A 27133-nucleotide genomic window follows, 5' to 3' on the forward strand; every position below is an offset into this window, starting at 1 on the left:
AACATTATTGAATTTCAACAAATTTCCTGATGATTAGAATATTTCTGAAAAACCCTGTAGGCTACATGAAACAAACAGTTTGTACGGTACATGTTTGAATAAAATCCTAATGATTTTGCATTCTGCAGTCAAAAATGCAATATTTGGATCAAGTTGCACATCTTTTTTCTAATATAAACAAGCGACCTAGCGGCCGATATAGCTCCGCTGTGTTTATGTAGAGAATAACTATTTTTGACACATGTTGATGTAGAAGGTGGAAATCTTTGATAGCTCAATGTAGTGGTCAGAAAAAAGTGGCTAAAATAAGCTGCAAAAATACACAATTGAAGATTTCATCATACTTTGAATATATCACATCGGATCATCCCTAAGAACATGTCAACCAAAGCTATCTGATGAGTAGTTTTTTGAGAATAAAATTTTCTGACCAAAAATGGCAACAATTGCCCCCAAAAATAAAAATTGCAGATTTCATCATAATTTCAAAAGATCAAATTTAGTACAACTATAGAAACCTGTATACCAAATTTCCAAGCTGTTAGACCAGTCCTTTTTGAAAAACACATTTTTTGACCCAAAAGTGGGAAAAATTGCTCCAAAAATTCAAAATTGCAGCTTTCATCATTATTTCAATAAATATCATTTAGTTCATCTATAGAAACCTGTATACCAAATTTCAAAGCTATCAGACCAGTAGTTTTGGAAATACACATTTTTTGACCAAAAATGGCAAAAATTGCCCCAAAAATACAAAATTACAGATTTCATCAGAAATTCAATATATATTACTAAGTTCATCTATAGAAACCTGTATACCAAATTTTAAAACTATCAGACCGTACTTTTTGAGAAATACATTTTTTGACCAAATATGGCAAAAATTGCCTTAAAAATGCAAATTTGCATATTTCTGCACAATTTGAACAAATCTGAAATAGATCATCCCTAGGGACATATGTACCAAATATCAAAGCTATCTGACTTGTAGTTTTGAAGAAGAAGATTTTGAAAGATTTTTTTACCAAAAATGACAAAAATTGCCTTAAATATACAAATATGCAAATTTCACCAAGATTTGAAGAAATCAGACTGAAGTCACCCTAAGTAAACTGCATATTAAATTTCAAAGCAATCAGACAAGCGATTTCAGAGAAGATTTTTTTACCAAAAACACCAAAAAATACAAATATGCAAATTTCACCACAATTTGAACAAACTAACGTGAGGTCACCCCAAGTAAACTGCATATAAAATTTCAAAGCAATTGGACTTGTGGTTTTAGAGGAGAAGGCAATTGTTGACGGACGATGACGTCTGAAAATCAACCTATTTGATAAGCTCCGCGTCACTGACAGAGAGCTAACAAATATAACTGCAAAATAACTTACAACCCCATGATTCTATTCCACAGCAACTAACCAGTGTTTCTTGAGAATCCTGAGATGTACACGTTATCATGGGTGATCCATCTTCCTAAAAATTGCCAAAAAAGGTATGTTGCCGTGGATAAATTGACCAAATCACGCAAGCAATGGCATGCACATTCTAGGAAAAGACTGACTGTACTGTATCTCGCTGTTGTGAATTATCCTCCCTTAATGAAAATACAGTATATATATGCATGCATTAAACAGTTCAGGCCCACTCCAAATATATTATTGCTATAATATATATTAAACACACTATAATCAAATCGCCTATACTGATGTGTCAGATTATGTCATTAGTTACACCATTGACACTGACTAGCCAATATAGACTATTTTTGGACATCAGGTAATTTTTGGACATCAAGTAAGTCAAAGTCCCACTCAAAGTTCTATGCACTTACACTGTCTTGACTTTCCAGAAGCAGTTCTTTTTCAACTGCTTGCCGCTTCACTTCAACTAGATGACTAGTACTTTTAAGGTGTCTTTTGAGATTAAATAATCTACGAAAATCTTTTCCACAAATTTCACAAACGGTGTCTTGTGTATCCATTATAAAAGATAAAAATAGGCCCATGTTAGCCAGGTAATTAAAATTATAATTCTGTCTTGTAATAATTGTGGGGTACACACTTTGGGATAGGTTCGGGTTAGAGAGAAACAGAATTGCCAGAGACAGCTTTGTATTGTGTCTTAGTATGACCAAGTTCAAATCTTGACCTTTATTACTATCACAGGTCCATATATACATTGTAGTATGAATAATCATTAGGATTAACGAAAGACACGCCTAACTAATGACACGCCCAATGCATAATCTACTTAATTAGTAAAGGAGTTGGTGGGCGGAGCTACACCATACATGTGATTCCCAACAATAATAGTATGGCTGTAGCAGCTCTCCATCCATGTGTGTACGATACTTTGTAGATGTATTATAACCACAGGGGACCCAGAAGTCTGATTGTTTTTGTTGTTCTGTATTGTTGTTGTTGTTTATTAGTCATGTTGTTATTGTTATTGTTGTTGAAAATAAAATTCAACAAACATAACTATTGTACATGTATTGTTGTTGTTTCAAATGTATTGTAGATGTCCTAAGAATTGCTATAATGACGCTATCATTATTTGACCCAATATTTGAGTTTTAATGTCAAGAAATGTAAGTCCATGCATATTGGAGTGAATAATCCATCACATGTTTACCAGATGAGCAATATACCACTGCAGCATACAGAGGAGGAAAAAGATCTTGGTGTAACAGTGCATTCCAGCCTCAAACCTTCATCACAGTGTATCCAGGCAGCAAAAACAGCAAATAACATGTTGGGCATCATTAAAAGAACAATTACCACAAATCAACAGACATATATATAATTAAACGTTTGTACAAGCAACTGGTGAGACCAAGATCGGAATATGGTGTGCAAGCATGGTCACCGTGGTTACAAGAGGATATTACCCTACTAGTACTAGTACTAGAGAAAGTTCAACGCCGCGCCGGGCCACAAAATTAGTTCCAGAACTACGTAAACTACCATATCAAGAAAGATTAAAGCACTTTGGTCTTACTACACTGGAGCAGAGAAGAACCAGGGGAGACATGTCGCAAGTTTTCAAGATTTTAAATGGATACGACTCATGCAATGTATCACTTCAACTGTCATCAAGTACTACACGTGGACACAATTATAAACTGCTGAAACCAACTGTCGGACTAAATACACGAAAATATTTCTTCTCTTCTAGGATAGTCAATACATGGAACAGTATGCCAGCCAACATTGTTACTGCACAGTCTGTCAATGACTTTAAAAACAAGTACGATGCTCTGCCAATATTAGAGAACTAAGGGATTTTCATTATCCTCTGGATACCTTATCCCTCATCTAAACTGAACTGAACTGAACTGAACTGAACTGAACAATACAACTCTCTCCAAAAGTAGAGAGTTAACATTTGGAGAGAGTTGCAATGGGTCAAATAATGATAGTGCCGTTGTAGTGATTCTTACTCTTAGGACATCAACATTACGTTTGAAACAACACCAACACTATACTATAGTTATGTTCGTTGAATTTTATTGGTCAACAACAATGACAACAACAACAACAACAACAACAAAACAACTAACAAGCATAAGCAACAATGGAAACAACAACAACTACCAGACTTGTGGGTCCCCTGTGATATAACAAATCAACAGTTTGTTTCTTGCCCTTCACCATGTCAATAACATAAACATAGCATGGGCCAGATTCAGGCTATCACATCTATACATTTCGTTAGTGTTATCTCTAACCCGGAAGTTTAAATGAAAGACCTATCGCCCGGAGATGTTCCGCTCTTCTTACTATAAACATACTATGGTCCATAGACCCTTGCTACAGGGTCCATACGGGCCAGATGACGGTCCTGGCCAGATCGGTTCTATTTTTGTACATCCATGATTAGTTCAACCTTAGGGTCTATCAGCGTTTGCTCTTTCAATGATCTTTCAATGGACGGAACGCTTCCGTCCAGCTTTCTGATTGCATGCATTGACGTCGCTATACGACCATTTCACGCAGAGTCGGTTATCGTAGATAAATACTTGACCATTTCATGTGTGGAAATAAAACATACACGCTGGGCCTTATTACCGTGGCCCGATGACAAAGTCAAATGTATCGATAGCCCTGCGTACGATGCTGTGTGTTCCGCTAATCGCCCCGCACAGCATCGTACGCAGGGCTAAGGTATCGATAGCATAATCAAAATCAAATAGCATTAGATCAAACTGACATCAAATTTACTATTCTAGGTATACCTAGCTAACCTTACTTTTTCAAAAACAAAAATATCAAGTTTGATCAGAATTCTGACTCACAAAAAGTAAAAATTAATCCGGTCGTTCCAACAAAACTTGCGGAATAAGCGTTTCACATTTCTCGTATGCAATGCGATTTTCTTTTTATCAGGTTGCATGACAGTCATATTTATATATGTAAATAATCGAAAAACGAAATATTTTGAAAACTTTTTGAAAAGTCTCTACTTACCTGAGATTTGTGTACGGCTCGGTCGACCAGTCTGTCTGCACTACAATCTAAGCAGCTGGAGCCCCGAACACGATCACGTGATCACCTAAGTTGGGAGAATTTGCAATCGTTCTTCATCGGGAAACTCATATTTGTACGTTCTGCACAACGCCGTCTTATTTCTTATGTTGTCAGTCTCATCAAATTATCTCTGAAATGTATATTTTATGCAATTGTTAAGATAAAGCTTATGATTGTGACTCGCGTTTAGAATTTTACTTCACTCACTGGCGATAGTCTCTCACAACCTCCAGGCAGAAAGTTGTACCCGGCCCAGTTCGGCCGGCCGCGTAAGAAATTAGGGAGCCGTCATTATTTTTGGCCGGGGGAGTCGGAGGAATCTGAGAGGGGGGTCACTCAAAAAATCGAAAGCTACAAGGGGGGCTACTCAATTTTGTTGATATGTACTGAAGCATTTAGTGAAGTTGTGAATTAATACAACAATAATAGTGATATGACATTAAACTAGTCCAATAATCATTTTCATTCATCAAGGTAATACATTACCAGGTACATGGGACATTTGAGATTTACAAATTTAAGTAGGACCATCCTGAACCACTGATAGTTAGTGGTGGTAAAGAACAGCAATATGTATGCTTGAGATATATATGTTCATACCCGGTATATGTACACACACATTATTGTCTGTATACTCATTACACTTTGTGTTTCACGTTATTGTGATCTTCAGACGAGAATGATCAGCTATTTGACGTGGCAAGGCTTATGTTAGAGGCTAGTACTGAGTACATTTTTCAGTACTTCCTGATTAAAGATTGATATACTTGCCTGATCATTCATGAGAAACGTCTGCTTTCTATATTCTACATTGTATAGGCTACCGATAGGGGAAAATGTGTAAAGCAAGCTAATTCTGATTCTATAAAGTTTAAAACCAGTGGAATGCCTTGACAACAAACCCATCTTTTAATGCAGGAAAATAATAATAAATAATAAATGTGAATAAATGTATGTCTGTCGCTATTTTTTCGTTTTCAAAAAATGTAATCTTCATTGAAATCAGTGAACTGGAATATAAGTTTTCGAATACTGTCTCAGATTTCTGTTCCTTTGAGTTATCTATAAGAAAAAAATCTGAAAATACTCCCCACGTGCCACCAAATAACACCATTTTAATCTCTATTTTTGAAAAGCTCCAATGACAGCAGGGGGCCGGGGACACCCCCTCCTGACCTCCCCTGTCACCACTTGCGCAGTCACTTGTGGTGCTTTCACACAGCATCTTCTCCTGTAAAAAAAAATCCTACGGAGAACACTAGATATGATCAGAGCACTGGATACAGACCTGTACATCAGCCCCTATCACAGCAATGGAACCTCTTTCTGACACAGACCTGTACCAAAGGGTTTAACCCTTTCACCCCCAGTTCCCTGTATACAGGTCCAACTTTACCATAGAAAACAATGGATTTGGGACAAACCATGGTGGTGAAAGGGTTAATCAGGTTCTGTACAGGGCTGTGGCAGCAGCAGCAATCCATTTTACTGTATAGATATTTAACTTTCCCAATTTTTTTTTTTTTTTGGGGGGGGGGTCACTCAAAATTTCTGTAGCAGAGAGGGGAGGTACTCAAACACGTCATGGTTGGCAGGGGGGTTACTCGAAATTTTGGAGTTTCTAAAGCAATTCTTCTGACCCCTCCAGGCCGTAAATAATAACGGCTCCCTTACCGTTGTAAATATACACCATCGTCATCCATTTTTATGATGTATTGAGACGGTTGTTGCAATAGAATAAATTCGCTGTTTTGATGTTTTTGATTGAGATTCTTTTATAAAACACTACAACAGTAGGTCATTGCATCTTACTATATCACAAATTGTAATATCATCGTTGCATGAAGCCATTGTGATGCTCACCTCATTATCAGCTACTTGGCATGATTCGTGGTCTTCCTATCAGCAATAATTATAGCCTGTAAGGTGCATTTTTGATTTGACGGTAAAACGACCCCTACGGACTACAAATATTGCAGCTACACTAGTCTTCTTTGCATCCACTGTCCTGCCCCACGTCCCTGGTCCGGTCAGTTGAATGAACAATCGCGCTGCTTCTATGCTTTCACGGACTAATTATCCCCAAACATACGCATTGGTCACTGGACTTAACCCAGGTGAATGTGCCTGACATGATATTGACACTGACCTTGTGCCTAATTCCCGACATTTGTGCAAGCTAATAGGCACTATTTCGTATGAATTTGGCGACCATACTTTTGTGTTTCATATAGGGGAAGTTGGGGAGTTCGAGATTACAAGAAAACAAACAAACACACAATATGCACCCCTCCAAAGTATATAGATTTGGGGCTGTAAAAACACACAGTCGATCAAACAAAGTTGTAAGAAGTAAGACATCTTGGTTAACATGGTTTATTTTCAAACTGAATCGATAAAAGTAGTTTCGTGCACGCAGTACACAGAGTACACCCGGGGCCGGGCAGCGACAGTGCACAAGTGGGCCTACCATTGCATAAATTTACTGTGCTAGGAGGTCCTAACGTGGTTCCTCCTGTGTTACCGGTGGGAAGCCATAAAACGCCGGTAACACACAGCCCTGACACGCAGAGCTGGCGCAGTGATGTGTGTCGAGGTGTCACATAACTGTGAAAAATAGGACTGGTACAGTGATGTGTGTTGATGTGTTGATTGACTTTATAAAATAGGCTGGTGCAGTGATGTGTGATAGGCTGGTACTGGGTTGTGGCAAATAATGCTGTGACAGTGAATGATATGAGAGATCCTAGTACTGAGATGTAAAGTAAATCCAGTAACAGCCCATTATTCACTGTCATTCCACAGGAATATGCACATCAGTGGCACATGCCTGTGGATCACAGTTATGTCACTATAGTGTTTGTCAAAACACAACAACAGACAAAGTTTTCACAAACTAGTACAGGGTCTGTCACTCCACAGGGCTGTTACAGGACTTTTCACAACTGTGCACCAGTGTTTGAATGTCACAGGGCTGTGGGGGGTTCTCCTGTGTATACCTTCTCATAGTTCTGCGTGGTAGGGCTGTGTGTACCAGGCTTAGGCTATAGCCGGTAACGCAGACCGTAATTTCTTAATGTTCATTGCCTTTGAGTAATCCATTGAAAGAATGCACAATACAAGAGGAAGAATGTAGTCCGTGGAAAGGTAACCAGTAGTGATCTCCAGCAGTTGATAGTTCACGAAATATAAAGACATTGGATATGATAAAGTGATTGGTTTTGTAGATCATACACTCCGCTGTAAGCGACGCAGAGCTTATCAAATAGGTTGGTTGGTCTGGCTGTCCATTGTCTTTCATCTGTCAACAATTGCCTTTTGCTCTGAAACCGCAAGTCCAATTGCTTTGAAATTTGATATGCAGTTCACTTGGGATGACCTCACTTAAGTTTGTTCAAATCATGGTGAAATTTGCATAATTGTATTTTTGAGGCATTTTTTTACTGTTTTTGGTAAAAACGATATTCTCTGAAACCGCACGTCCCATTGCTTTGAAATTTGACATGCAGTTAACTTGGGGTGACTTCAGTCATACTTGCTCAAATTGTGGTGAACTTTGCATATTTTGTATTTTTAAGGCTCTTTTTGTCATTTTTGGTCAAAAAATTTGTGTCATCAAAACCCCTTGTCTGATAGCTTTGATATTTGGTATACAGGTTTATAGGGATGAGTAGAATGTGATATATTCAAATTTTGATGAAATCTACCATTTTGTATTTTTTTGGGCAATTTTTGCCATTTTTTGCCAAAAATGTCTTTCTCAAAAAGTACTTGTCTGATAGCTTTGAAATTTGGTGTGCAGGTTCCTACAGATGATCTAAATATCATGTATTGAAATTATGATGAAATCTGCAATTTTAGGTTTTTGGACAATTTTTGCTGTTTTTTGTCAAAAAATTTGATTGTCAAAAAACTACTCATCAGATAGCTTTGGTTGACATGTCTTAGAGACAATCTTAATGTGATATGTCATGGCTCGAAATTAACGTTTTTCCCTGGTAGTCCTGTTGGGCTACCATTTTCTGAAGTTGGTAGCCCAGTGACAATATCTGGTGTAGCCCATGCATGAATGAAGATTTTTTGTAAGGGATCCTTTTATTTATATCTAGACAATGAAAGCTTTATTTTGGGTGATTCTATCCAGGGAGTGAATTTCGACCGAAAATGTGAGCTAACTGGATTTTTAGCTGACTTTGTGTGACTCCAAGGGTGTCATACACATTTCTGCGATTTACTCAGTTCCGTTTTTGGCAGTGTATCGCAACTTCTGGAGAGTGTAACGTGGTGCCTCATTGACGGATTAGCCTTATCTTTACAAAGGTGGTAGTTGGTGACTCTCTACAAAACAGTCTCCCAGAATTCCGATAATGTTCAAAAAATATCTTGACAAACGTGGACAAAAGCCGTTACTTTATTCAGAATCCACCACCTCTCACTTTTAAGGCTAATTGTGCAAAAACAAAGCGGAGTCTCAAAATCCAAGACACAGTTTTTTAAACACCATACCCTGCTATAGATTGCAGTATTAAAACGGCTCACCAATGGCCATCACCCCTCTTGTACTTACACTTTTAGGTGAAAAAACTCAAACACACGCACACAGATTTTGAAATATTCTTACAGTTTTCATAATCTATGATTCTCGAGCTACACAATTATATATTACATGTTGGGTTAAAGATTCATTTTAATGGTGGAAAATCAAGTTAAGTGTCTGTAAAGATGGGTCTCCCCTTACTTGTGATTATACTTTGTGATTAAATAACAATAAAAATGAATTTTCATTGGCCATCATTTCCCGAGCCTGTCATCCAAGTATATCAGTTCAGATAATGATATTTTGTTGATGGTTTGTCGCAACAAATTCGACTGTACTGTCGCCTTTTAATTTGCATAACAAAGTCATAGCCTGCCCTTTCTGTGTCCAGTTGGGTTGCCTGTACGGGCGTCGATCATCTCACAGCGATCAACATCATGTCGCCTACCAAGTACTTTCATGTCTCAGGCTTTGGTAATCCATGTGGGCTACCATTTCATGGGTTTTGGTAGCCCCAGGGAATAGTTTGTAGTCTGTGGACGCGGGACTACCACTAATTTCGAGCCCTGTATGTCCAAAATTATGATGAAATCTTCAGTTGTGTATTTTTGTAGCTATATTTGTGCCATTTTTTGTGCTGCTACTGAAATGAGCTATCAAAGATTTCCACCTTCATCTACACGTGTCAAAAATAGTTGTTCTTCACATAACAACACAGCAGAGCTATATCGGCTGCTAGGTAGCTCGTCATTGGCAGCATCAACGGTATAGAACATTTCAGTATGTTTTTGCAAGATCAGTTTACAGTAGTAACTCCCTCTGAGACACTATAATTGCATTGCAGTCGTCGACAATGAGTATCACTGGATGTTGATCGAGTTGAGTTCATAAGAAGCCATCACAACTAGTGCTGTACTGTGCACCAGCTTTTTCTGTCGTGTTGACTCTGAGTGCCGGTGCTCACAGCCAGCATGACAGAAAAAGTCAGCACACAGCCGGTAGGCTACAAAACTGATGAGCTGTCGGTCACAACTTATAATGAATTAGAAGCAAGCCTTGAGCTAATTTTCTGAGTCCAATACACATGTAATTTTTAGCTCACATTTGGTTATACCAATGTGAGTTTATCGTATAGGCTGAAGTCGATGGCGTCTGTATGTATGTGTGTATGTATGTATGTATGTATCATGTATGTATGTATGTACGTACAGTATGTCTGTCAACATCAAAAACATGCAAACCGCTGCACGTTTCAGCTTGATATTTGGTGTGTGGATGCATCCTGGGCTATAGATGGGATTTTGTTCAAATGAAGTCTGCATTGCCAAAATTATGCAAATGAGCTTACAAAATGTGTGGTTAAGAATAAATAACTCAAGAACTGCTTTTTTGATTGCTTTGAAAATTTGTGTGCAAGTACCTTAGGTAAACCTTATACAGTTTTATGAATATTGTGAAGATATCCTTAATTTTGTATTTTTGCTGATTTTTTTTGTGATTTTTCTCATTTTCAGTAAAAATTCTTCTTCTCTGAAACCGCCAGCCCAATCGCTCTCAAATTTTGGTTGTCTCTTCACAAGGGTGTTACTCTTGTAATTTGTTGAAATCATTTATGACAAAATTGGGAAAATTACTATTTTTAAAATCTTAAACAGTATTTCCTTTTTAAAACCCCTGGACAGACAGCTTTCATATTTGGTACGCAGACGTACAGAGATGACAATAGTTATATATGTGGAAATTCTCCTGAAATATAAAAATTTGTATTTTTAAGACAATATTGTCATTTTTGGTCAAGAAAAGTTTATCTCAAAATTACTTGTTTGATAGCTTTGTAATTTGGTATGAAGTCCCTTGTTTGATAGCTTTGTAATTTAGTATAAAGTCGTGAAAGATGTTATTAGATAAATTTTCTGCTCAAAGTGTTGGGAAACCCCAAAAATTGTTTATTTTAGGTAATTTTCTCAGTTTGTGACCTTAAATGACCTACACCAACCCAGGATATGTTGTGAGACAATTTTGAAGGCTGTGAACATAATGTTGTCATATTTGGTATCAATTTGTAGGAAAATTTGATCCAGAAAACAAAGCTGAGGTGATTTTTTTCATTTTGGACCAATTTTTGCAACTTTTCTTTGTAAGACATACAAGAACTGATGAGAAATTTGGATCCAGGATAATTCCAGATGTTGTAATCACCGCCCAAAGTGGAAGGCATTTCACCATCTTTAACTACCTTAAGTGCTGTTTACATTAGAATGATAACACTCATGGCATTAATTAAAAAATCTCCAAGGTTGTAAATGTACTTCCTGTCATTTGGTCTTATGTAATACCAAGGGGTGGAACATTTGATATTCAGGAGGGGGTAGGGTCTAGAAGATTGATGATGTAGCATTACTTTTTTACCAGATCCCTTGTGCATTTTTTGCCCACTCCCACCTTTTCTTTTTATCAAGCCTTCTCTGTTTTTTGTTGTTGACATTTGCTCCCATTGCTATAGAAGTTGATATGCATGTTCCTAAAGATGACCTCCAGTACCTAAGTTGGAGACTTATTTGCTTTTGTTGTTCTTGTTTTTCCTGGTTTAAATATTTCTCAAATGGACCAATTCAAACCGAATATGAGCACATAGTGTCCTTGACGGTATTTTTGTCCTTTCCATAAAGACAAGCTCCAATTTTGCAGTTATTTGGATATTCCCGATAAAAATAACTTATCCGTAAAAATAACGCCCCTTGTTAAAATAGTCGAACCTTGCGGTGTGGTTGACCATTGTGAGGAAGCACACTCTGTAAGGTACCTTCATGGGTTGGTAGGACTGCAACGTATTGAGCCAATCAAATGCCTGAATTGGAAAAAATACTGTAACTGTCGCTTTTGCGAGAGATAAAAGGTCTGCTACAATGTTTTCATTTTGAAACATTCGCCATGATACGAGAACATGTGGCAATCTTTGAAAAAACGTGTATGTTACAGTAAAGAAATCTGTCTGTGCCAAATGATGAAACTCCAAACTAAAAAAACACAAACGCTGTGAAACATTTATATGTTGAATACATAATTCAGCATTGTTTTGTGGTGAATAATAGTATTACATATTCACATGTTGAATGCAACATCTGGTGTTGTTAGTGTAGCTCAATAAGTGTTTTCAGTAGAGTGTTACAGTAACACAAAATGTGTTGAATGCAACAACCAATGTTGTTTATGTAGCACAATAGTGTATTACATTGACACATTCATGTGTTGAACTGCAACATTCAGTGTTGTTCATGTAGCACAATAGTGTGTTAAAGTAACACATCAATGTGTTGAACTGCAACAATCAGTGTTGTTCATGTAGCACAGTAATGTGTTGAAGTAACACATTCATGTGTTAACTGCAACATTCAGTGTTGTTCATGTAGCACAATAGTGTGTTAAAGTAACACATCAATGTGTTGAACTGCAACATTCAGTGTTGTTCATGTAGCACAATAGTGTTTTCAAGTAACACATCAATGTGTTGAACTGCAACATTCAGTGTTGTTCATGTAGCACAATAGTGTGTTAAAGTAACACATTCATGTGTTGAACTGCAACAATCAGTGTTGTTCATGTAGCACAATAGTGTTTTAAAGTAACACATCAATGTGTTGAACTGCAACATTCAGTGTTGTTCATGTAGCACAATAGTGTGTTAAAGTAACACATTCATGTGTTGAATAAAGTTCAGTGTCTTGTTATGTGAGCGTAGTAAAATGTTAAGTGAACACGAAATTTTAAGGCCTCATCTGCTGTGTGTTGGAATATATTTGTGTTGCTCTAACACAGTGTGTGTCAAAGCAGTGCACTTAATGTTTTTGTTTAACACACAGGTCTATACAAATGCATGTGTTGTGTGTTAAAAAAAGGTACTGACACACCACATGCCAAAATTGTGTGTAGAAATTACACATATATTATAGTTATTTGGATTATATCCACTTGTTCAATTTACATGCTTTTAACATGCGTGTAACATTTGCATGTGTGTATTGTCCCATAGCCACAACAGCCTACAAAATGATTCTCTGATATTTGGCTCTGTATTTTCTTGATGTATGGCTATATTTTATTTCAGTTTCTGTTATTATTCTAATTGTTGGTCATCAAATGACTGCAGTGTTTCCCCTGGGTTCCAAAATCTTGTAGCAAATTTGGCTAGAAGCCCTAACAAATCATTCGCCAAACCAGATATTCAATTAGCCAAGCCGATACCACTGATCACAAATGATGTGATTTCTTTCTCATTAATATGCAAAAATAAATATTTGTCTGCTTTTTCGGTAAGAATGACGGAAATAAACCTTGTTAGTGCTACTATGGATACTAAAAGTAACACCAATTTGGTTCAGATTACAAGGTGCCAACATCAGCCACGCATACAATTTGTCCAAATTTCAAGCGACACTTGTCCAAAGTTAGGCGTAAGCTTATGCAACTATATTCAGTAACAAACCTGAAATCGCTATCGTGCGATACTGATTACTGTACATATCGCCACAGACAACGGCACGAAACCTGGTTCAGCATACTAGTTTTTTCAAACGAATATGATATCCATTCTCGTAGCAGTTCGAAAGTAAAATACTCTCAGACTTCAGAAATATGTGCATTTTTTTAGACTTCCAATACATTTGCTTTTCGCTTGAAGTTTAGCAAGCGAAGCTCGGACAGCACACACCGTATCAATGGCGCTTGGGTCAGGGGTCATCATCAAAGACGTCAGTGTGTATTCACAGCAAGCTTGCCATGGATCGCGGAACTCACGGATCATAAATCAAAATGTTCACGTCTATTATGTAAACAGAACCGTAAAATATCAAATATATACCCTTTTGATATGGAGAAACATCTTTTTGTTTCACTGACGATCAAGTTAAATGCTCAAATATCGCGACAAGACTTTGCGTATTTATTTGCACGATGTGAATGCGGAACTAGGCCGACTCGGCGGACGAGCGAGCGCCTTCTCTGAAAGTCTGTATACGATGTCACGTCACAATACACCACGGTTCGTGATACACTGAAAATTGTCGCAAATTTATATTTAGGGAAGCCAATTCACACAAGTTTCTAACGCCAGTTAAGGTATTTTCTTGTTGGCAGCAATACACCACGAACATTTTCGCTATTCAGGAGTGCCTTACTCGCCCTACGTTCTAAAAAATGCCATGCATGCCGCTACCTTCCTTTCCAAATTCACGGTCGACTTTCCTACATAGATCATAATCTTTCTTTCCATTTCATAGCTTTACTTGCGCTTAGAATGTGTGTTGTAGGGGTGCCCCCCCCCCCCCCCCCATATTGGTGGAGCAGCCAAAGTCAAAAAGGAAAATTTGCCGTTTTTGCTTTAGTTTCACCGTCACTACGATCCTTCAGTGTTGACGATGATATGGCTATCACGGCACGGAGTTATCTCTAGGCACACATGCGCATAGTCAGACCCAAAACTTAGCAACATTTTAGTCAACTAGTCGTGATATACATGCGGTACTATTGATTTGTGAGTTATTTCGTTACAATTTTATTCATACTGTATGTGTTACAAATAGGATCTCCTGACGCATAAGGTCGGGGATGCACAGAGATAAAGCATTACGTCTCAAGTTGAATGCAGGACAGCGCGCGGACAGACAAAGTGATGACGTCATAGTGCAATTTTCGATTCGCAAGTTTGGCTAACTTTTGCCAAAATCTTCTCGCCAAACGCTACTTTTTTCTCGCATTTGCGATTTGGCGAGCGGGCAGCGGAAACACTGGACTGCTACAGCCAGAAATAATAGAGAACTGTAAGCATAATTAGTTTCATTCAGGATGGCATAAACAGGGAGATTTGCCCCATTTACCAGAAAAGTTGGGGGTGGGGGGTTCACCAGTTCATATGTTCTACTTGTATCTCTAATGTGTGAATGGCAGCAATTCATTGGGGGGGGGGGGGGCTGGTCCCCCTTGACAAATTTACTCGGGGTGCCAACATGTCAACAGAGGGGGAACCCAATCCCCCTATCTAGGTGAAACACTGGTGTATTGTAGATAACTCATATCACCAGCATCAACTAAATATATTTGTTATGAGCCAGGAGAATGATTGCAGTGTTTCATCTAGAGAGCGGGACGGGGGTTTCCCCTCTGTTGACCTGTTGGCATCCCCTAGTAATTTTTCAAGGGTGGACCAGCGGCCCCCCCCCCCAATGAAATGATGCCATTCACACCTAAGAGATACAAGTAAAACACATGATCTTGGTGAAATCTCCTCTAAATTTCTGGTAAAGGGGGAAAATCTCCCCTGTTGATGTCACCCTGGATGAAACACTGTGATTGAAGTACATCATCTGCATAGACATGTATACCTTTATTATGTTGAACTATTGTTAATAGTAACTTTGAGGGTGTAATGCATTGTATCTTACAGGTAAATGATGATCTTGATGAGATTATGAAAGAAGCCAGTGTGCCAGAACCACTGCCGTTGGTTGTCATTGAAGATGGGAAAATAAAGCAAGCGTCACTTATCGCAGAAAAAAGAAAAATTATTGATATTGAGAGCACACTGAGCAGCCATGTGCTGGTGATTGATGTAATAGTTGCACTACTAGCAGTCTACTACGTGTTGGATATATCCTTTCCAACAAAAAAATTTCCAATAATTATGCTGTTGGATGATATCTTACTTAACAAGCCGTCAACGTGCAAAAAAATAAAGTTTCGTCAGTATGTAAACAATATTTTGAGCAAATTCCCATAGAATTTGGCATTCTGTTACTAAGTCACGGTATATGTAGTTGTAGGTGTTGTGATTACCAGTTTTACAGGCAAACATTTCTTATAATATGTTATAAACTTTTTAGTCCCTGTGGATGTAGTCTGGTAGGGCCTTATGGGTCCCGTCCGTCCGTCCTTCTGTCCGTCAGAAGCCGCTAATTTCTCTTATCCCTGAGCCGATTTTTTTCAAACTGTGTGCAAGGTTGCATACATGTGTGTCAATTTAATTTCTCTTAACCCTGAGCCGATTTTTTTCAAACTGTGTGCAAGGTTGCATACATGTGTGTCAATTTATTTCATGATTCACTTGGCAGCGATGTGCTGGTGTTGTGTTGTAGGTGTTGTGATTACCAGTTTTACAGGCAAACATTTCTTATAATGTTATCAACTTTTTAGTCCCAATGGATGTAGTCTGGCAGGGACTTATGGGTCCCGTCCGTCCGTCCTTCTGTCTGTGAGCAGCCGTTAATTTCTCTTATCCCTGAGCCGATTTTTTTCAAACTGTGTGCAAGGTTGCATACATGTGTGTCAATTTAATTTCTCTTATCCCTGAGCTGATTTTTTTCAAACTGTGTGCAAGGTTGCATACATGTGTGTCAATTTATTTCTTGATTCACTTGGCAGCGATGTGCTGGTGATTGATGTAATAGTTGCACTACTAGCAGTCTACTACGTGTTGGATATATCCTTTACAACAAAAAAATTTCCAAGAATTATGCTGTTGGATGATATCTTACTTAACTTAACAAGCCGTCAACGTGCAAAAAATCAAGTTTCATCAGTATGTAAACAATATTTTGAGCAAATACCCATAGAAGTTGGCATTCTGTTACTAAGTAACGGTATATGTAGTTGTAGGTGTTGTGATTACCAGTTTTACAGGCAAACATTTCTTATAATATGTTATAAACTTTTTAGTCCCTGTGGATGTAGTCTGGTAGGGCCTTATGGGTCCCGTCCGTCCGTCCTTCTGTCCGTCAGCAGCCGTTAATTTCTCTTATCCCTGAGCCGATTTTTTTCAAACTGTGTGCAAGGTTGCATACATGTGTGTCAATTTAATTTCTCTTATCCCTGAGCCGATTTTTTTCAAACTGTGTGCAAGGTTGCATACATGTGTGTCAATTTATTTCATGATTCACTTGGCAGCGATGTGCTGGTGTTGTGTTGTAAGTTAGTGATTACCAGTTTTACAGGCAAACATTTCTTATAATGTTATCAACTTTTTAGTCCCCATGGATGTAGTCTGGCAAGGATTCACTTGGCAGCCATGTGCTGGTGATTGATGTAATAGTTGCACTACTAGTAGTCTACTACGTGTTGGATATATCCTTTCCAACAAAAAAATTTCCAATAATTATGCTGTTGGGTGATATCTTACTTAACAAGCCGTCAACGTGCAAAAAAAATAAAGTTTCGTCAGTATGTAAACAATATTTTGAGCAAATTCCCATAGAATTTGGCATTCTGTTACTAAGTAACGGTATATGTAGTTGTAGGTGTTGTGATTACCAGTTTTACAGGCAAACATTTCTTATAATGTTATCAACTTTTTAGTCTCCATGGATGTAGTCTGGCAGGGACTTATGGGTCCCGTCCGTCCGTCCTTCTGTCTGTCAGCAGCCATTAATTTCTCTTATCCCTGAGCCGATTTTTTTCAAACTGTGTGCAAGGTTGCATACATGTGTGTCAATTTATTTCATGATTCACTTGGCAGCGATGTGCTGGTGATTGATGTAATAGTTGCACTACTAGCAGTCTACTACGTGTTGGATATATCCTTTCCAACAAAAAAATTTCCAATAATTATGCTGTTGGATGATATCTTACTTAACAAGCAGTCAACGTGCAAAAAAATAAAGTTTTGTCAGTATGTAAACAATATTTTGAGCAAATTCCCATAGAATTTGGCATTCTGTTACTAAGTAACGGTATATGTAGTTGTAGGTGTTGTGATTACCAGTTTTACAGGCAAACATTTCTTATAATGTTATCAACTTTTTAGTACCTGTGGATGTAGTCTGGCAGGGACTTATGGGTCCCATCCGTCCGGCCGTCCTTATGTCCATCAGCAGCTGTTAATTTCTCTGTTATCCCTGAGCCGATTTACATATGCAGATCCATTGATATTGGTGTGGCATGCATAATTAGTGCTGATCGGATTAGAGTGCTGTTCAGATCCATTCAGATCCATTTATATTGGTGTGGCATGCATAATTAGTGCTGATTTGCATAATACGGGATTAGAGTGCTGTGTCTATCATGACTGTGCCAAATTTAATGAAACTGTGTACCGATGTTTTTCACACAGTTTTAATATCATAGATTGACATATGTCAGTATTGTGCAAATAAATTGCTAATTTGCATATTTGAAGAATTTTTATAACAAGGGTGATGTCTAGGTAATGAAATGTAATACAGGTGATACAGTTGATAATCTGTAAGTGTTATAATTCAATGGAATGATTTGCAACATCCTGTTGATAAATTACTACTTGAGTCACTTTTGTAATTAGGGTGGCAGCCCAGATTGGTTTTATGTTTCCACCACCATGCAGCTCATTCTCGCCCACTAAGCCTCATCTGTATTGCAGTATTTGTAATCACAGACCCAGTTAATGAACAGGACTCTATCTATCCTTGCTCTCTGAGGGCCTGTAATCAAAGTACCAATTAACAAGTGGGGACTGTGTCATCAATGATGACTTGTTCAAGTTTAAATATATTCATTTTTTCTTAGTTTTCTACGATTGGCAAAAAAATGCAAAATTCTGGACATTGAGAGCACACTTGGCAGCCATGTGCTGGTGATTGATGTAATAGTTGCACTACTAGCAGTCTACTACGTGTTGGATATATCCTTTCCAACAAAAAAATTTCCAATAATTATGCTGTTGGATGATATCTTACTGAACAAGCAGTCAACGTGCAAAAAAATCAAGTTTCGTCAGTATGTAAACAATATTTTGAGCAAATTCCCATAGAAGTTGGCATTCTGTTACTAAGTAACGGTATATGTAGTTGTAGGTGTTGTGATTACCAGTTTTACAGGCAAACATTTCTTATAATGTTATCAACTTTTTAGTCCCTGTGGATGTAGTCTGGCAGGGACTTATGGGTCCCATCCGTCCGGCCGTCCTTATGTCCATCAGCAGCTGTTAATTTCTCTGTTATCCCTGAGCCGATTTACATATGCAGATCCATTGATATTGGTGTGGCATGCATAATCAGTGCTGATTTACATAATCCGGGATTAGAGTGCTGTTTCTATCACGACTGTGCCAAATTTAATGAAACTGTACGGATATTTTTCACAGAGTTTTAATATCATAGATTGACATATGTCAGTATTGCACAAATAAATTGCTAATTTGCATATTTGATGAATTTTTATAACAAGGGTGATGTCTATGTGATGAAAATTTGATACAGGTGATACAGTTGATAATCTGTCAGTGTTATAATTCAATGAAAAATGATTTGCAACATCCTGTTGATAAATTACTACTTGAGTCACTTTTGTAATTAGGGTGGCAGCCCAGATTGGTTTTATGTTTTCACCACCATGCTGCTCATTTTCGCCCACTAAGCCTCATCTGTATTGCAGTATTTTTAATCACAGACCCAGTCAATGAACAGGACTCTATCCCTGCTCTCTGAGGACCTGTAATCAAAGTAACATTTAAAAAGTGGGGACTGTGTCATCAATGATGACTTGTACAAGTTTAAATATATTCATTTTTTCTTAGTTTTCTACGATTGGCAAAAAAATGCAAAATTCTTGACATTTAGAGCACACTTGGCAGCCATGTGTTGGTGATTGATGTAATAGTTGCACTACTAACATGCTATGAGATATATGCTAGGAGACATAGTGAAGATGTATGCTTTGCAACAAAAAAAATTGCAATACTTTTGCTTTTCTCAAACCACTTTTCCCAAAAGGTTTTTTCTGATATGTGGTCATATCACTTGAGTTGAAGCACTAAATTTTTTGTAGTGAACATGCTTTTTTAAAAGTTTTACTATATCCATTTTTTCGTACTTGTTTTGTTTTATGATAACGCTGGACATGTTTTAAATGCCAAAATCATGTTGACCTTACTGTGCCCATACATGCCAGCAAGTTCAGTGAAAATAAAACATTTAATTTCAGAATGTTGTGTCATTTTGTTTGTTCATCGTTAGCAATAAGGTTTACACTGTGTATAGAAGCGAATTTTTGGCCCCCATTTGACAACATGACTTTCGAGTAGAATGTTTTTAGTTTTGCCTTTGCCATATTCATCATTCATCCAATAGTATTATTCTTTTCTTTAAAATACCAACCCCATAGTTTAATCATCTCTCAATCAAAAAGTCTAATTATCCCAAACATTTTGAGTGTATGTGAGCAAAACATTTATTCTATACAGTTGAGAGTTCATTAGTAAGTTTACTTCAAATGTGAATTCTTATTTTGTCAAGTTCAAACCAAGATATTTGATCATCTTTAAAACTAATTTTTCAGTTAACAAGAAATGCATTCTTAAATTGTAGTGGGAAAGAACTTAGCAAGTCATATATCAAAAGTTTCTTTTTTCATCATGAAATGAGGCTCAGCTACCCAAGTAAACTGTTACCAATTTTATTTTGTTGCCATTATTTTGATTGACCCTACATGACACCATCCACTCAGCTGGCGGTGCTGACAGTTGGAGAAATGCCTATGGCTGGTACAAAACTTTGTGCATTCTCCTCGAGTCTCTTGATCTGAAAATGTACTTGCCAAAATTTTGTTACACACTGTAATGATTCTAACACAGTTACAAAGACTTGAACAACAATAGTTTATCCAATTTCAGACTGGTACATAAACACCACACACACTGCACACTTTCAGAGACTGTCTTCCCTAGGTTGGCCTGTCCTATATCATTGCAGGCACCATCATTTGGTAAATACAGCCCTTTGATTTGTATACTTTAATCTTGAGTACCATGTGTGTAAGGGAAATATCCTCAGTGTTATATTAGCACAGTTGTGTGTCGTCAATTTACTTGTGTGTTCGTGTTACACTTCATGTGTTCTAGTAACACTATGCACAATTTTATCTACACATGTGTAACACAGCCATTTTTTGCAGTGCAGATAGATAACTCTCTGCTGTTGTTCGTATCCAACATGAGTACCATCGATTCCAGGCGAATATGATATCAGACCCGTCTTCATTACATTTAAATCTAAGGATTTGGATCGTGTTTTGCACTGTATTCAAGTAGTTAGCCCGTAATCGTCTCATTCAATGGTTTGCCGACCAATGATGACATGTTGATGAAAACTCAGGGCGATTACGTTATTACGTTGTGACGGTCAAATTCATATTGAAATTTGTCTTCGGTCCTGCAGCATTTTGGCTACTGCCATGATAACTGATAACAATGTTGTCGTGTCCATTCCAATAAAATCATTTGATTCACATTCGTCCGGTGTACGATGAACATTTGTTAGTCGACGTATGTTTTTACCTTGTCAAGATCGGTTTCTCATTTAGTGGTAGGGTGGTTGCATTGTACGATTATTGGGTAATAACGCGGACGAAATGGGAGAAGGAAAACGAGACCGCGGGATTGAAACGACTTCGACATTATCAGTTCACTGCCATTGTGCCAAAACGTCTGCAAACCAAAGCAGCTATTGTTTTGTGGCGTGTGATTTCTGCATCGCTAGGTATTTTGCCTTGGGAAAATTTCCTGTCGCTGTCTTGAAGCCCATGCAATTTGTTTCCACCTTGTATTTTCTAATCCCAAGTAGTTCCAGTGCCGCGGTTTCTGATATTTCATTTTTATTTATCAATTGTTCAACTCACTTAGTATTCTCATCGAACGGACAATGTCGGGTTTCTAGACCTTTTGGCGCAAAGTCGTTTCGGCCGCACAATATCCGACCCCAAGACGTTTAGGCTATGCGACCAAAGACGTTTCGGCACTACCTGGTTGGGGAACTCGTGCCAAATGTTACAAATCAAAACACTGAGAAGTATAGTGTCAGCATTCACATGCTTTAAAGTTTGTGAGAACATGGTGAAAAAACCGTGAGAAAAGAGTTTCATATCATTTTCAGTAGCAATAGCCGCCGACACTGTCAAAGTTTGAAAAGCGGTTACTAAACGGCACTGTAAAGTCACACTGGTCAGAACGCAAAGGTCACGCTTATGAATGTGACAGGTCTGTCAGTTACTAATAAGTTTGAAGGGAAAAAAATAAATCGTAACGGGGTTGTCGCAATGTCTTGAGGCCAAAAGAAGCCGACACTTCGGCCGAAAGAGGCCGAATGTTGCTTGAATTTTGAAGATGTGAAGGGTGTCTGTTGCGGTATTCAAGTGTTCCCGCTCAGTGGAACGTACCATTTATGTATACGGGACAGCCTCTTCAAAGATGTTTAACATTACGAAACTTATCCACCACTCTTTGTGCTTTTACAAAAGCACAAAAATGTCCAGATAAAACATTTAGTGTGTGGGCCATTTGTGTAATCTGAAATTGTACCGTCAACAATGTCATAAGTCTGACCTTGTCCGATTGTGTCGATAAATTGTGATCTTTTGGGAGCGGCCACCCTATGAGAAAAACGGTAAGACCCACCTTTCGACGCCTAATCGCCAGGTACACACTATGGTCTTGACCCACGCAGTGAACGGTAGGTGTTAATGGGATTTCACAGCGGTGTTGTCTAAGTGCATGTGAATACTGTGACGCTGCTTGCTTAGCGTAATCCCTTGTCAATCAAGACTTAACGGTAGTCTCAAACGCCAAAATGTACACCTGTGCCTCTCGTGCATTTTTATTCCAAAATTTCACCAAAAACAGGAACTTAACGACCAAGATATTCTACACACAAGGAAGATCAATATTATAGGAATACTTTTCAGGGATAAAAGAAAAATCGTGTTTTTGACTGAAAATACCAAAACAAAGGCGGAAATCTACCTTAAAGTACGCACATGCACGACCAGAACGATTGTTAGAACCACAATCCGCTCAATATATCGCTGACGAATAGCGACATGAATGATGACATAGACAGAGTCTCCGATCCACAAAGTCAGACCCCGATAGATATCATATGGATTCCAATACGGAAATTTATTACAGTGCCAGTGAAACGCCTTTAGATTCATTGCGTACCGCGCACTATGGCAAACGATATTGGCGCGATGTTCGTAAATGTGAGGAATGATTGAGTAAACTTTCTAGTTCTCAAAGTGAAGTAGAAGGTACGGATAGAGGGAAAAGCCAATATTACGGAACAGAGAAAATTATTAAAGGGAGGTATCGTATCGAGAATTAGAGTTCCTAATAAAATGGCGTGGATACGATGACAAACATAACACCTGGGAACCGAAGGAAAATCCAAGTGATCTAGTGTTGACGAGTTTGTAGAGAAACCCAATACCAATCTCCGGTGCGCCAAGTAATAAAATAAGAGTCAGGCGATAATAAAAACGACAAATCGAATAAACAAGAACAATGGGACGGGTGGTACTTGATATTTGCGAACCTAAATGGAGATGCTATATGGTAAACGCTTTCGCAGGGTTTATTATATGGTCAACTGTCTTTTATGAGTTACTTGATCCACCTTTACGTAAAATGAAAGGTCCATGCCCTTTGGCATGAATTTGAAGTTCGATTGAAGGCCGTAAACCAGACCATGGAAGACAATTTTCGCAAATTTACATTGTCATGGAAGCATTAAGCTATAAGGCAGGTTTAGGCGTAGTTCAGTCAAACACTTGCTGGCATTCGTACAGACATCAAAGGTCACAATGGTTTATTTTCTGGTACCTTCCCTTTCATAGGTTAATACTCTGGACTTATATATAAACGAGATATCATTTTTTCTTTGTCAAGGCCTCATGTAATGAAATTGATATTTTCATGGACTACGGCAATAATGATAAAAACAATGTAAACACAAGAGTGTACCGCCGTTATATTCCTACGGAATTACGTAAATAATTTTCGGAAAAAAACAACTCGAAGCTGGCCGCGTTACCGTGGGCTCCGTAAGCATTGCAACAAGGGTCAGGCGCGACATTACTCTGTGTTCGCGCCGTCGAGATTGTTCCGAAAAATAGCGTATATTTGTCTCTGAGGTAAATTTCTAGGTCTATGCTATCTGTGGTAGCGGAAGGTACGTATAGACCAAGAGGTTGTCTAGCATTTGTTCCATACACGAACGTGAACGCCGTGTTCCTTGCTCACTGCACGCGACGGACGACTGGAAATGATTGACAAATTGCGCTCGGCGTATGGATTTTTATAGACAGAAAATAGGTTCGTACACAGAAAAATGGATTTTAGAAAAACAAAATACGTTTTTATGGAGAGAAAACGTTTTTCTACATAAAAATGTTTTGTTTGTTTTTAACAGAAAATGAAGTGGTAGTGTTTCTAAAACAAGAAAATGTTTTTTTTTCGGGGGGGGGGGGGGGGGGGAAGAAAATGATTTTCAAGAACATTGGACCGCTTGGCTTGCCATACAACTAGCTTCTTGTTTCACCCTAACTTGTCACTACAAGCGTTGCATTCGTAACCAAAGTTAACGCGAGATTTGAACATATCGTCATTTAGACCGTACGGGCCACTACATGTACGGCGAAATGGGATTATGTTTTTTAGAACCATGTCTACACTTTTGAAAGATTTCGAGGTGAATTGAATGAAAAATAAGATCGAGTGCGATCACACAGATGCACGGTGAATTTAAAAATCACTTGTCTGTAAGGTTAATGTTGAAACACGCATGTTATTACAATGTAATAACTGTGCTAACGGAATTCATGTGGGCAGTTTTTGAGACATACAGTGTGCAGCGCCCAGAGCACGGCTGTGTCGCTCGGCTGTGTCGCTCGGCTGTCTTGTACATATTAGTAGAGCTGAGCGGCCACATCATAATCCTTGCACTGGGCACTCTTAGCCGTGCGCCTTTGAACTTACATGTACGCGGTGGATAATAAGCTCAAGCCGTCACCCGTCCCTTTCGACAAGCCTTAGGTCCACGGTCATTTCATAATGCAATCCTCACAAACTTAAGGAACATGTCAGTTTCTTTGGCCCGATGGTTAATTTTTCGCGGACATCAAAAGTGGCTGACGCCCTATCCGACTTTCGAAAACAGTTAACCCCCTATTCCAACTTCCGAAAAGAGGGTGACCAAAATTAAAGGAAAAACAAAATGTGAAATATAAAAATGCAATAATTACACTCTCTGCCTATAATAGTCTCGTTATAGGCAGAGGGTGTACGAAGGGAGAGAGTTGCAGTGAGTCAAATAATGACATTACGATACGATGTTGAGTTCCCATAGGCATGCAAAAATTCCTTACGGAAAACTGGTGACGTATGGGCCAATTGTGGGCAGTACGTTGAAAGCCTACTTATGGCCCAAATTTAGCATTTTGAACTTAACCATTTCCCTCTCATATCCGATCCTTCGAGTGGCTCGTACAGCGCCCACGGCCTGAGGCACTCGACTGAAATTGTACACGTTAATACATGTCAGTATGTATACAGAGTGCAGTGCATGTCAACAAAAGATGACTTCAGAGTCTTAATCTACAATTAAAGAATTGGTTAATTACGCAGCTGTTATTGCATTGTTATTATTTGTGGGTAATAACCAAATAGGCATTTCACATTTTGCAAAAAAAAAGAAATTGAGATCACGAGCGAGCCACATCTAGTGCAAGCCGTGCCAATGGGTACACACATGATTATTATGTGCGTGCGACCTTACTTTGACCACACCCCTAAATTAATGTTGTTCGATTGCTTCATTCTTATGCGAATTTTTCATTTGAATTAATTTTTTATTATTCTTTGGAGTTTATTTCTCTGATTATGATTTCTATGAGCTTGAGCTTGAGAGCTCGGCAAGCAAGTTCACCCAATTGACCACTGCAACACTCGATATGATAGCTGGTCCTTTTATTCTACGGCTGACGTCGGTTAATCGTACAGCATGGCGAGAATTTCGGTTTGTAAAACTTGCCGATTACTTACGAAAAAAAACTTTTGCGTACCACCTCAATAATACGATTGTATAAACCTACATGCGCGATGGCCCATTTTGCTCCCAGCCGACCACTAGAACCACAAAGGTAAAGATTCCCCATACTTGAACTACATGAATGCCTTACGATTATAAATTCCGAATTCTATTTCAGAATCACTGTCTTTCGACACATGTTTGTCTGCAAGGCCATAAATACAATATGTGGAGAAATCATTCAATCAGCCCTTATTTGATCAGTTACTGACCTTTTAAAAAACCATTTGTAACAGAAACTAACTCACATCTTGGCAGAAAAACAGGTAACACATTCGATCGCCAGGAAAAAAACTGACGTGTGCAGCCAAATGTAAATAGGTTTGTATGAAAAAGAAGAGACACAAGGGAATCTACTTGGTCAGTGTCTGATCAAAAAGGGCTGATTGTATGATCCTTCCACACATTCATTGTCCTTACACCTGAAGTACGTAAACCGACTCCTTTGACGTAATGCAGTTCACACTTCTTTTATAAGAACAATTTAAGCTCTAAAACATGTAGGGTCGGAGCTAACTTAAACTTAAATGTCATTTTTATAATCGATTTTTGTAGAGTTGCAAAACATTCCCGTTTGTTGGATTGAGAAATAATGTGACGAAAATGTATTTATCTACCACAGAAAGTACAAAAATATATTTACTGAGACGGCAGAGAAACTATCAAGTCAGTAGTTTTTTGCAGGTTTTTGGCATTTTATTTTAAAATCAAGCAAAGTGACGCTGCTTCTTTAAAGGAACATTAGCTGTAACTTTTGACTAATTTTTCACTACTCTGTTTCAATGTATCAACTACAGAATTTTACTATAATCCGATCATCATGACCAATGCCCGGTGTCCTGCTTGCCAACACAGCCTGTATATGTGAAATGACCATTGTTATTGTTGATAAATGTATTCTAGTCCGGACCTGAATACAAAATTTAAACAATAACAATGCAGATTATACTCATATAGGGTATATTTATGAGCTAAATATTAGGAATTTCTCCATGGTTCAGGGATTCAAACCAGAAACTGCAGATGATACACAGAACAAACAAAATGTTAAAAATGACGAAGTTACAGCTAATTGATCTTTAAAAGAATTTTCGAAATGACTGCCCGGTTAGAGTCTTTTGTGAAAATGTAAAGAATAGAAATGTTACAAGGATGTTTTCTTTCATATCTGCTAGACAAAGCAA

At 38.1% G+C, this 27133-nt stretch overlaps 2 protein-coding genes across 3 annotated transcripts in view; one reads left to right on the forward strand and one right to left on the reverse strand.

Annotated features, from left to right (window-relative positions):
• LOC139115794 (uncharacterized) overlaps positions 1-18287 on the forward strand; it is a 41150-nt gene extending 22863 nt beyond the window's left edge. Inside the window, exons 7-8 of one of the 2 annotated variants that reach the window (XR_011548190.1) lie at positions 15509-17028; positions 17355-18286. Coding sequence is in view for 1 of the 2 variants with exons in the window: in XM_070678160.1 (XP_070534261.1) it covers positions 15509-15841 (333 nt within the window). In the remaining variant the exon portion in view is untranslated. Of the gene's footprint in view, positions 1-15508 lie in introns of both variants that reach the window. The other variant, XM_070678160.1, reaches the window with a different exon arrangement.
• Positions 1-27133, reverse strand: part of LOC139115899 (V-type proton ATPase subunit E-like) — a 340813-nt gene that overhangs the window by 274151 nt on the left and 39529 nt on the right. The gene's annotated exons all lie outside the window — the stretch shown is intronic.

Source organism: Ptychodera flava, chromosome 2 (genome assembly GCF_041260155.1).
Source record: "Ptychodera flava strain L36383 chromosome 2, AS_Pfla_20210202, whole genome shotgun sequence".
Lineage (NCBI taxonomy): Eukaryota > Metazoa > Hemichordata > Enteropneusta > Ptychoderidae > Ptychodera > Ptychodera flava.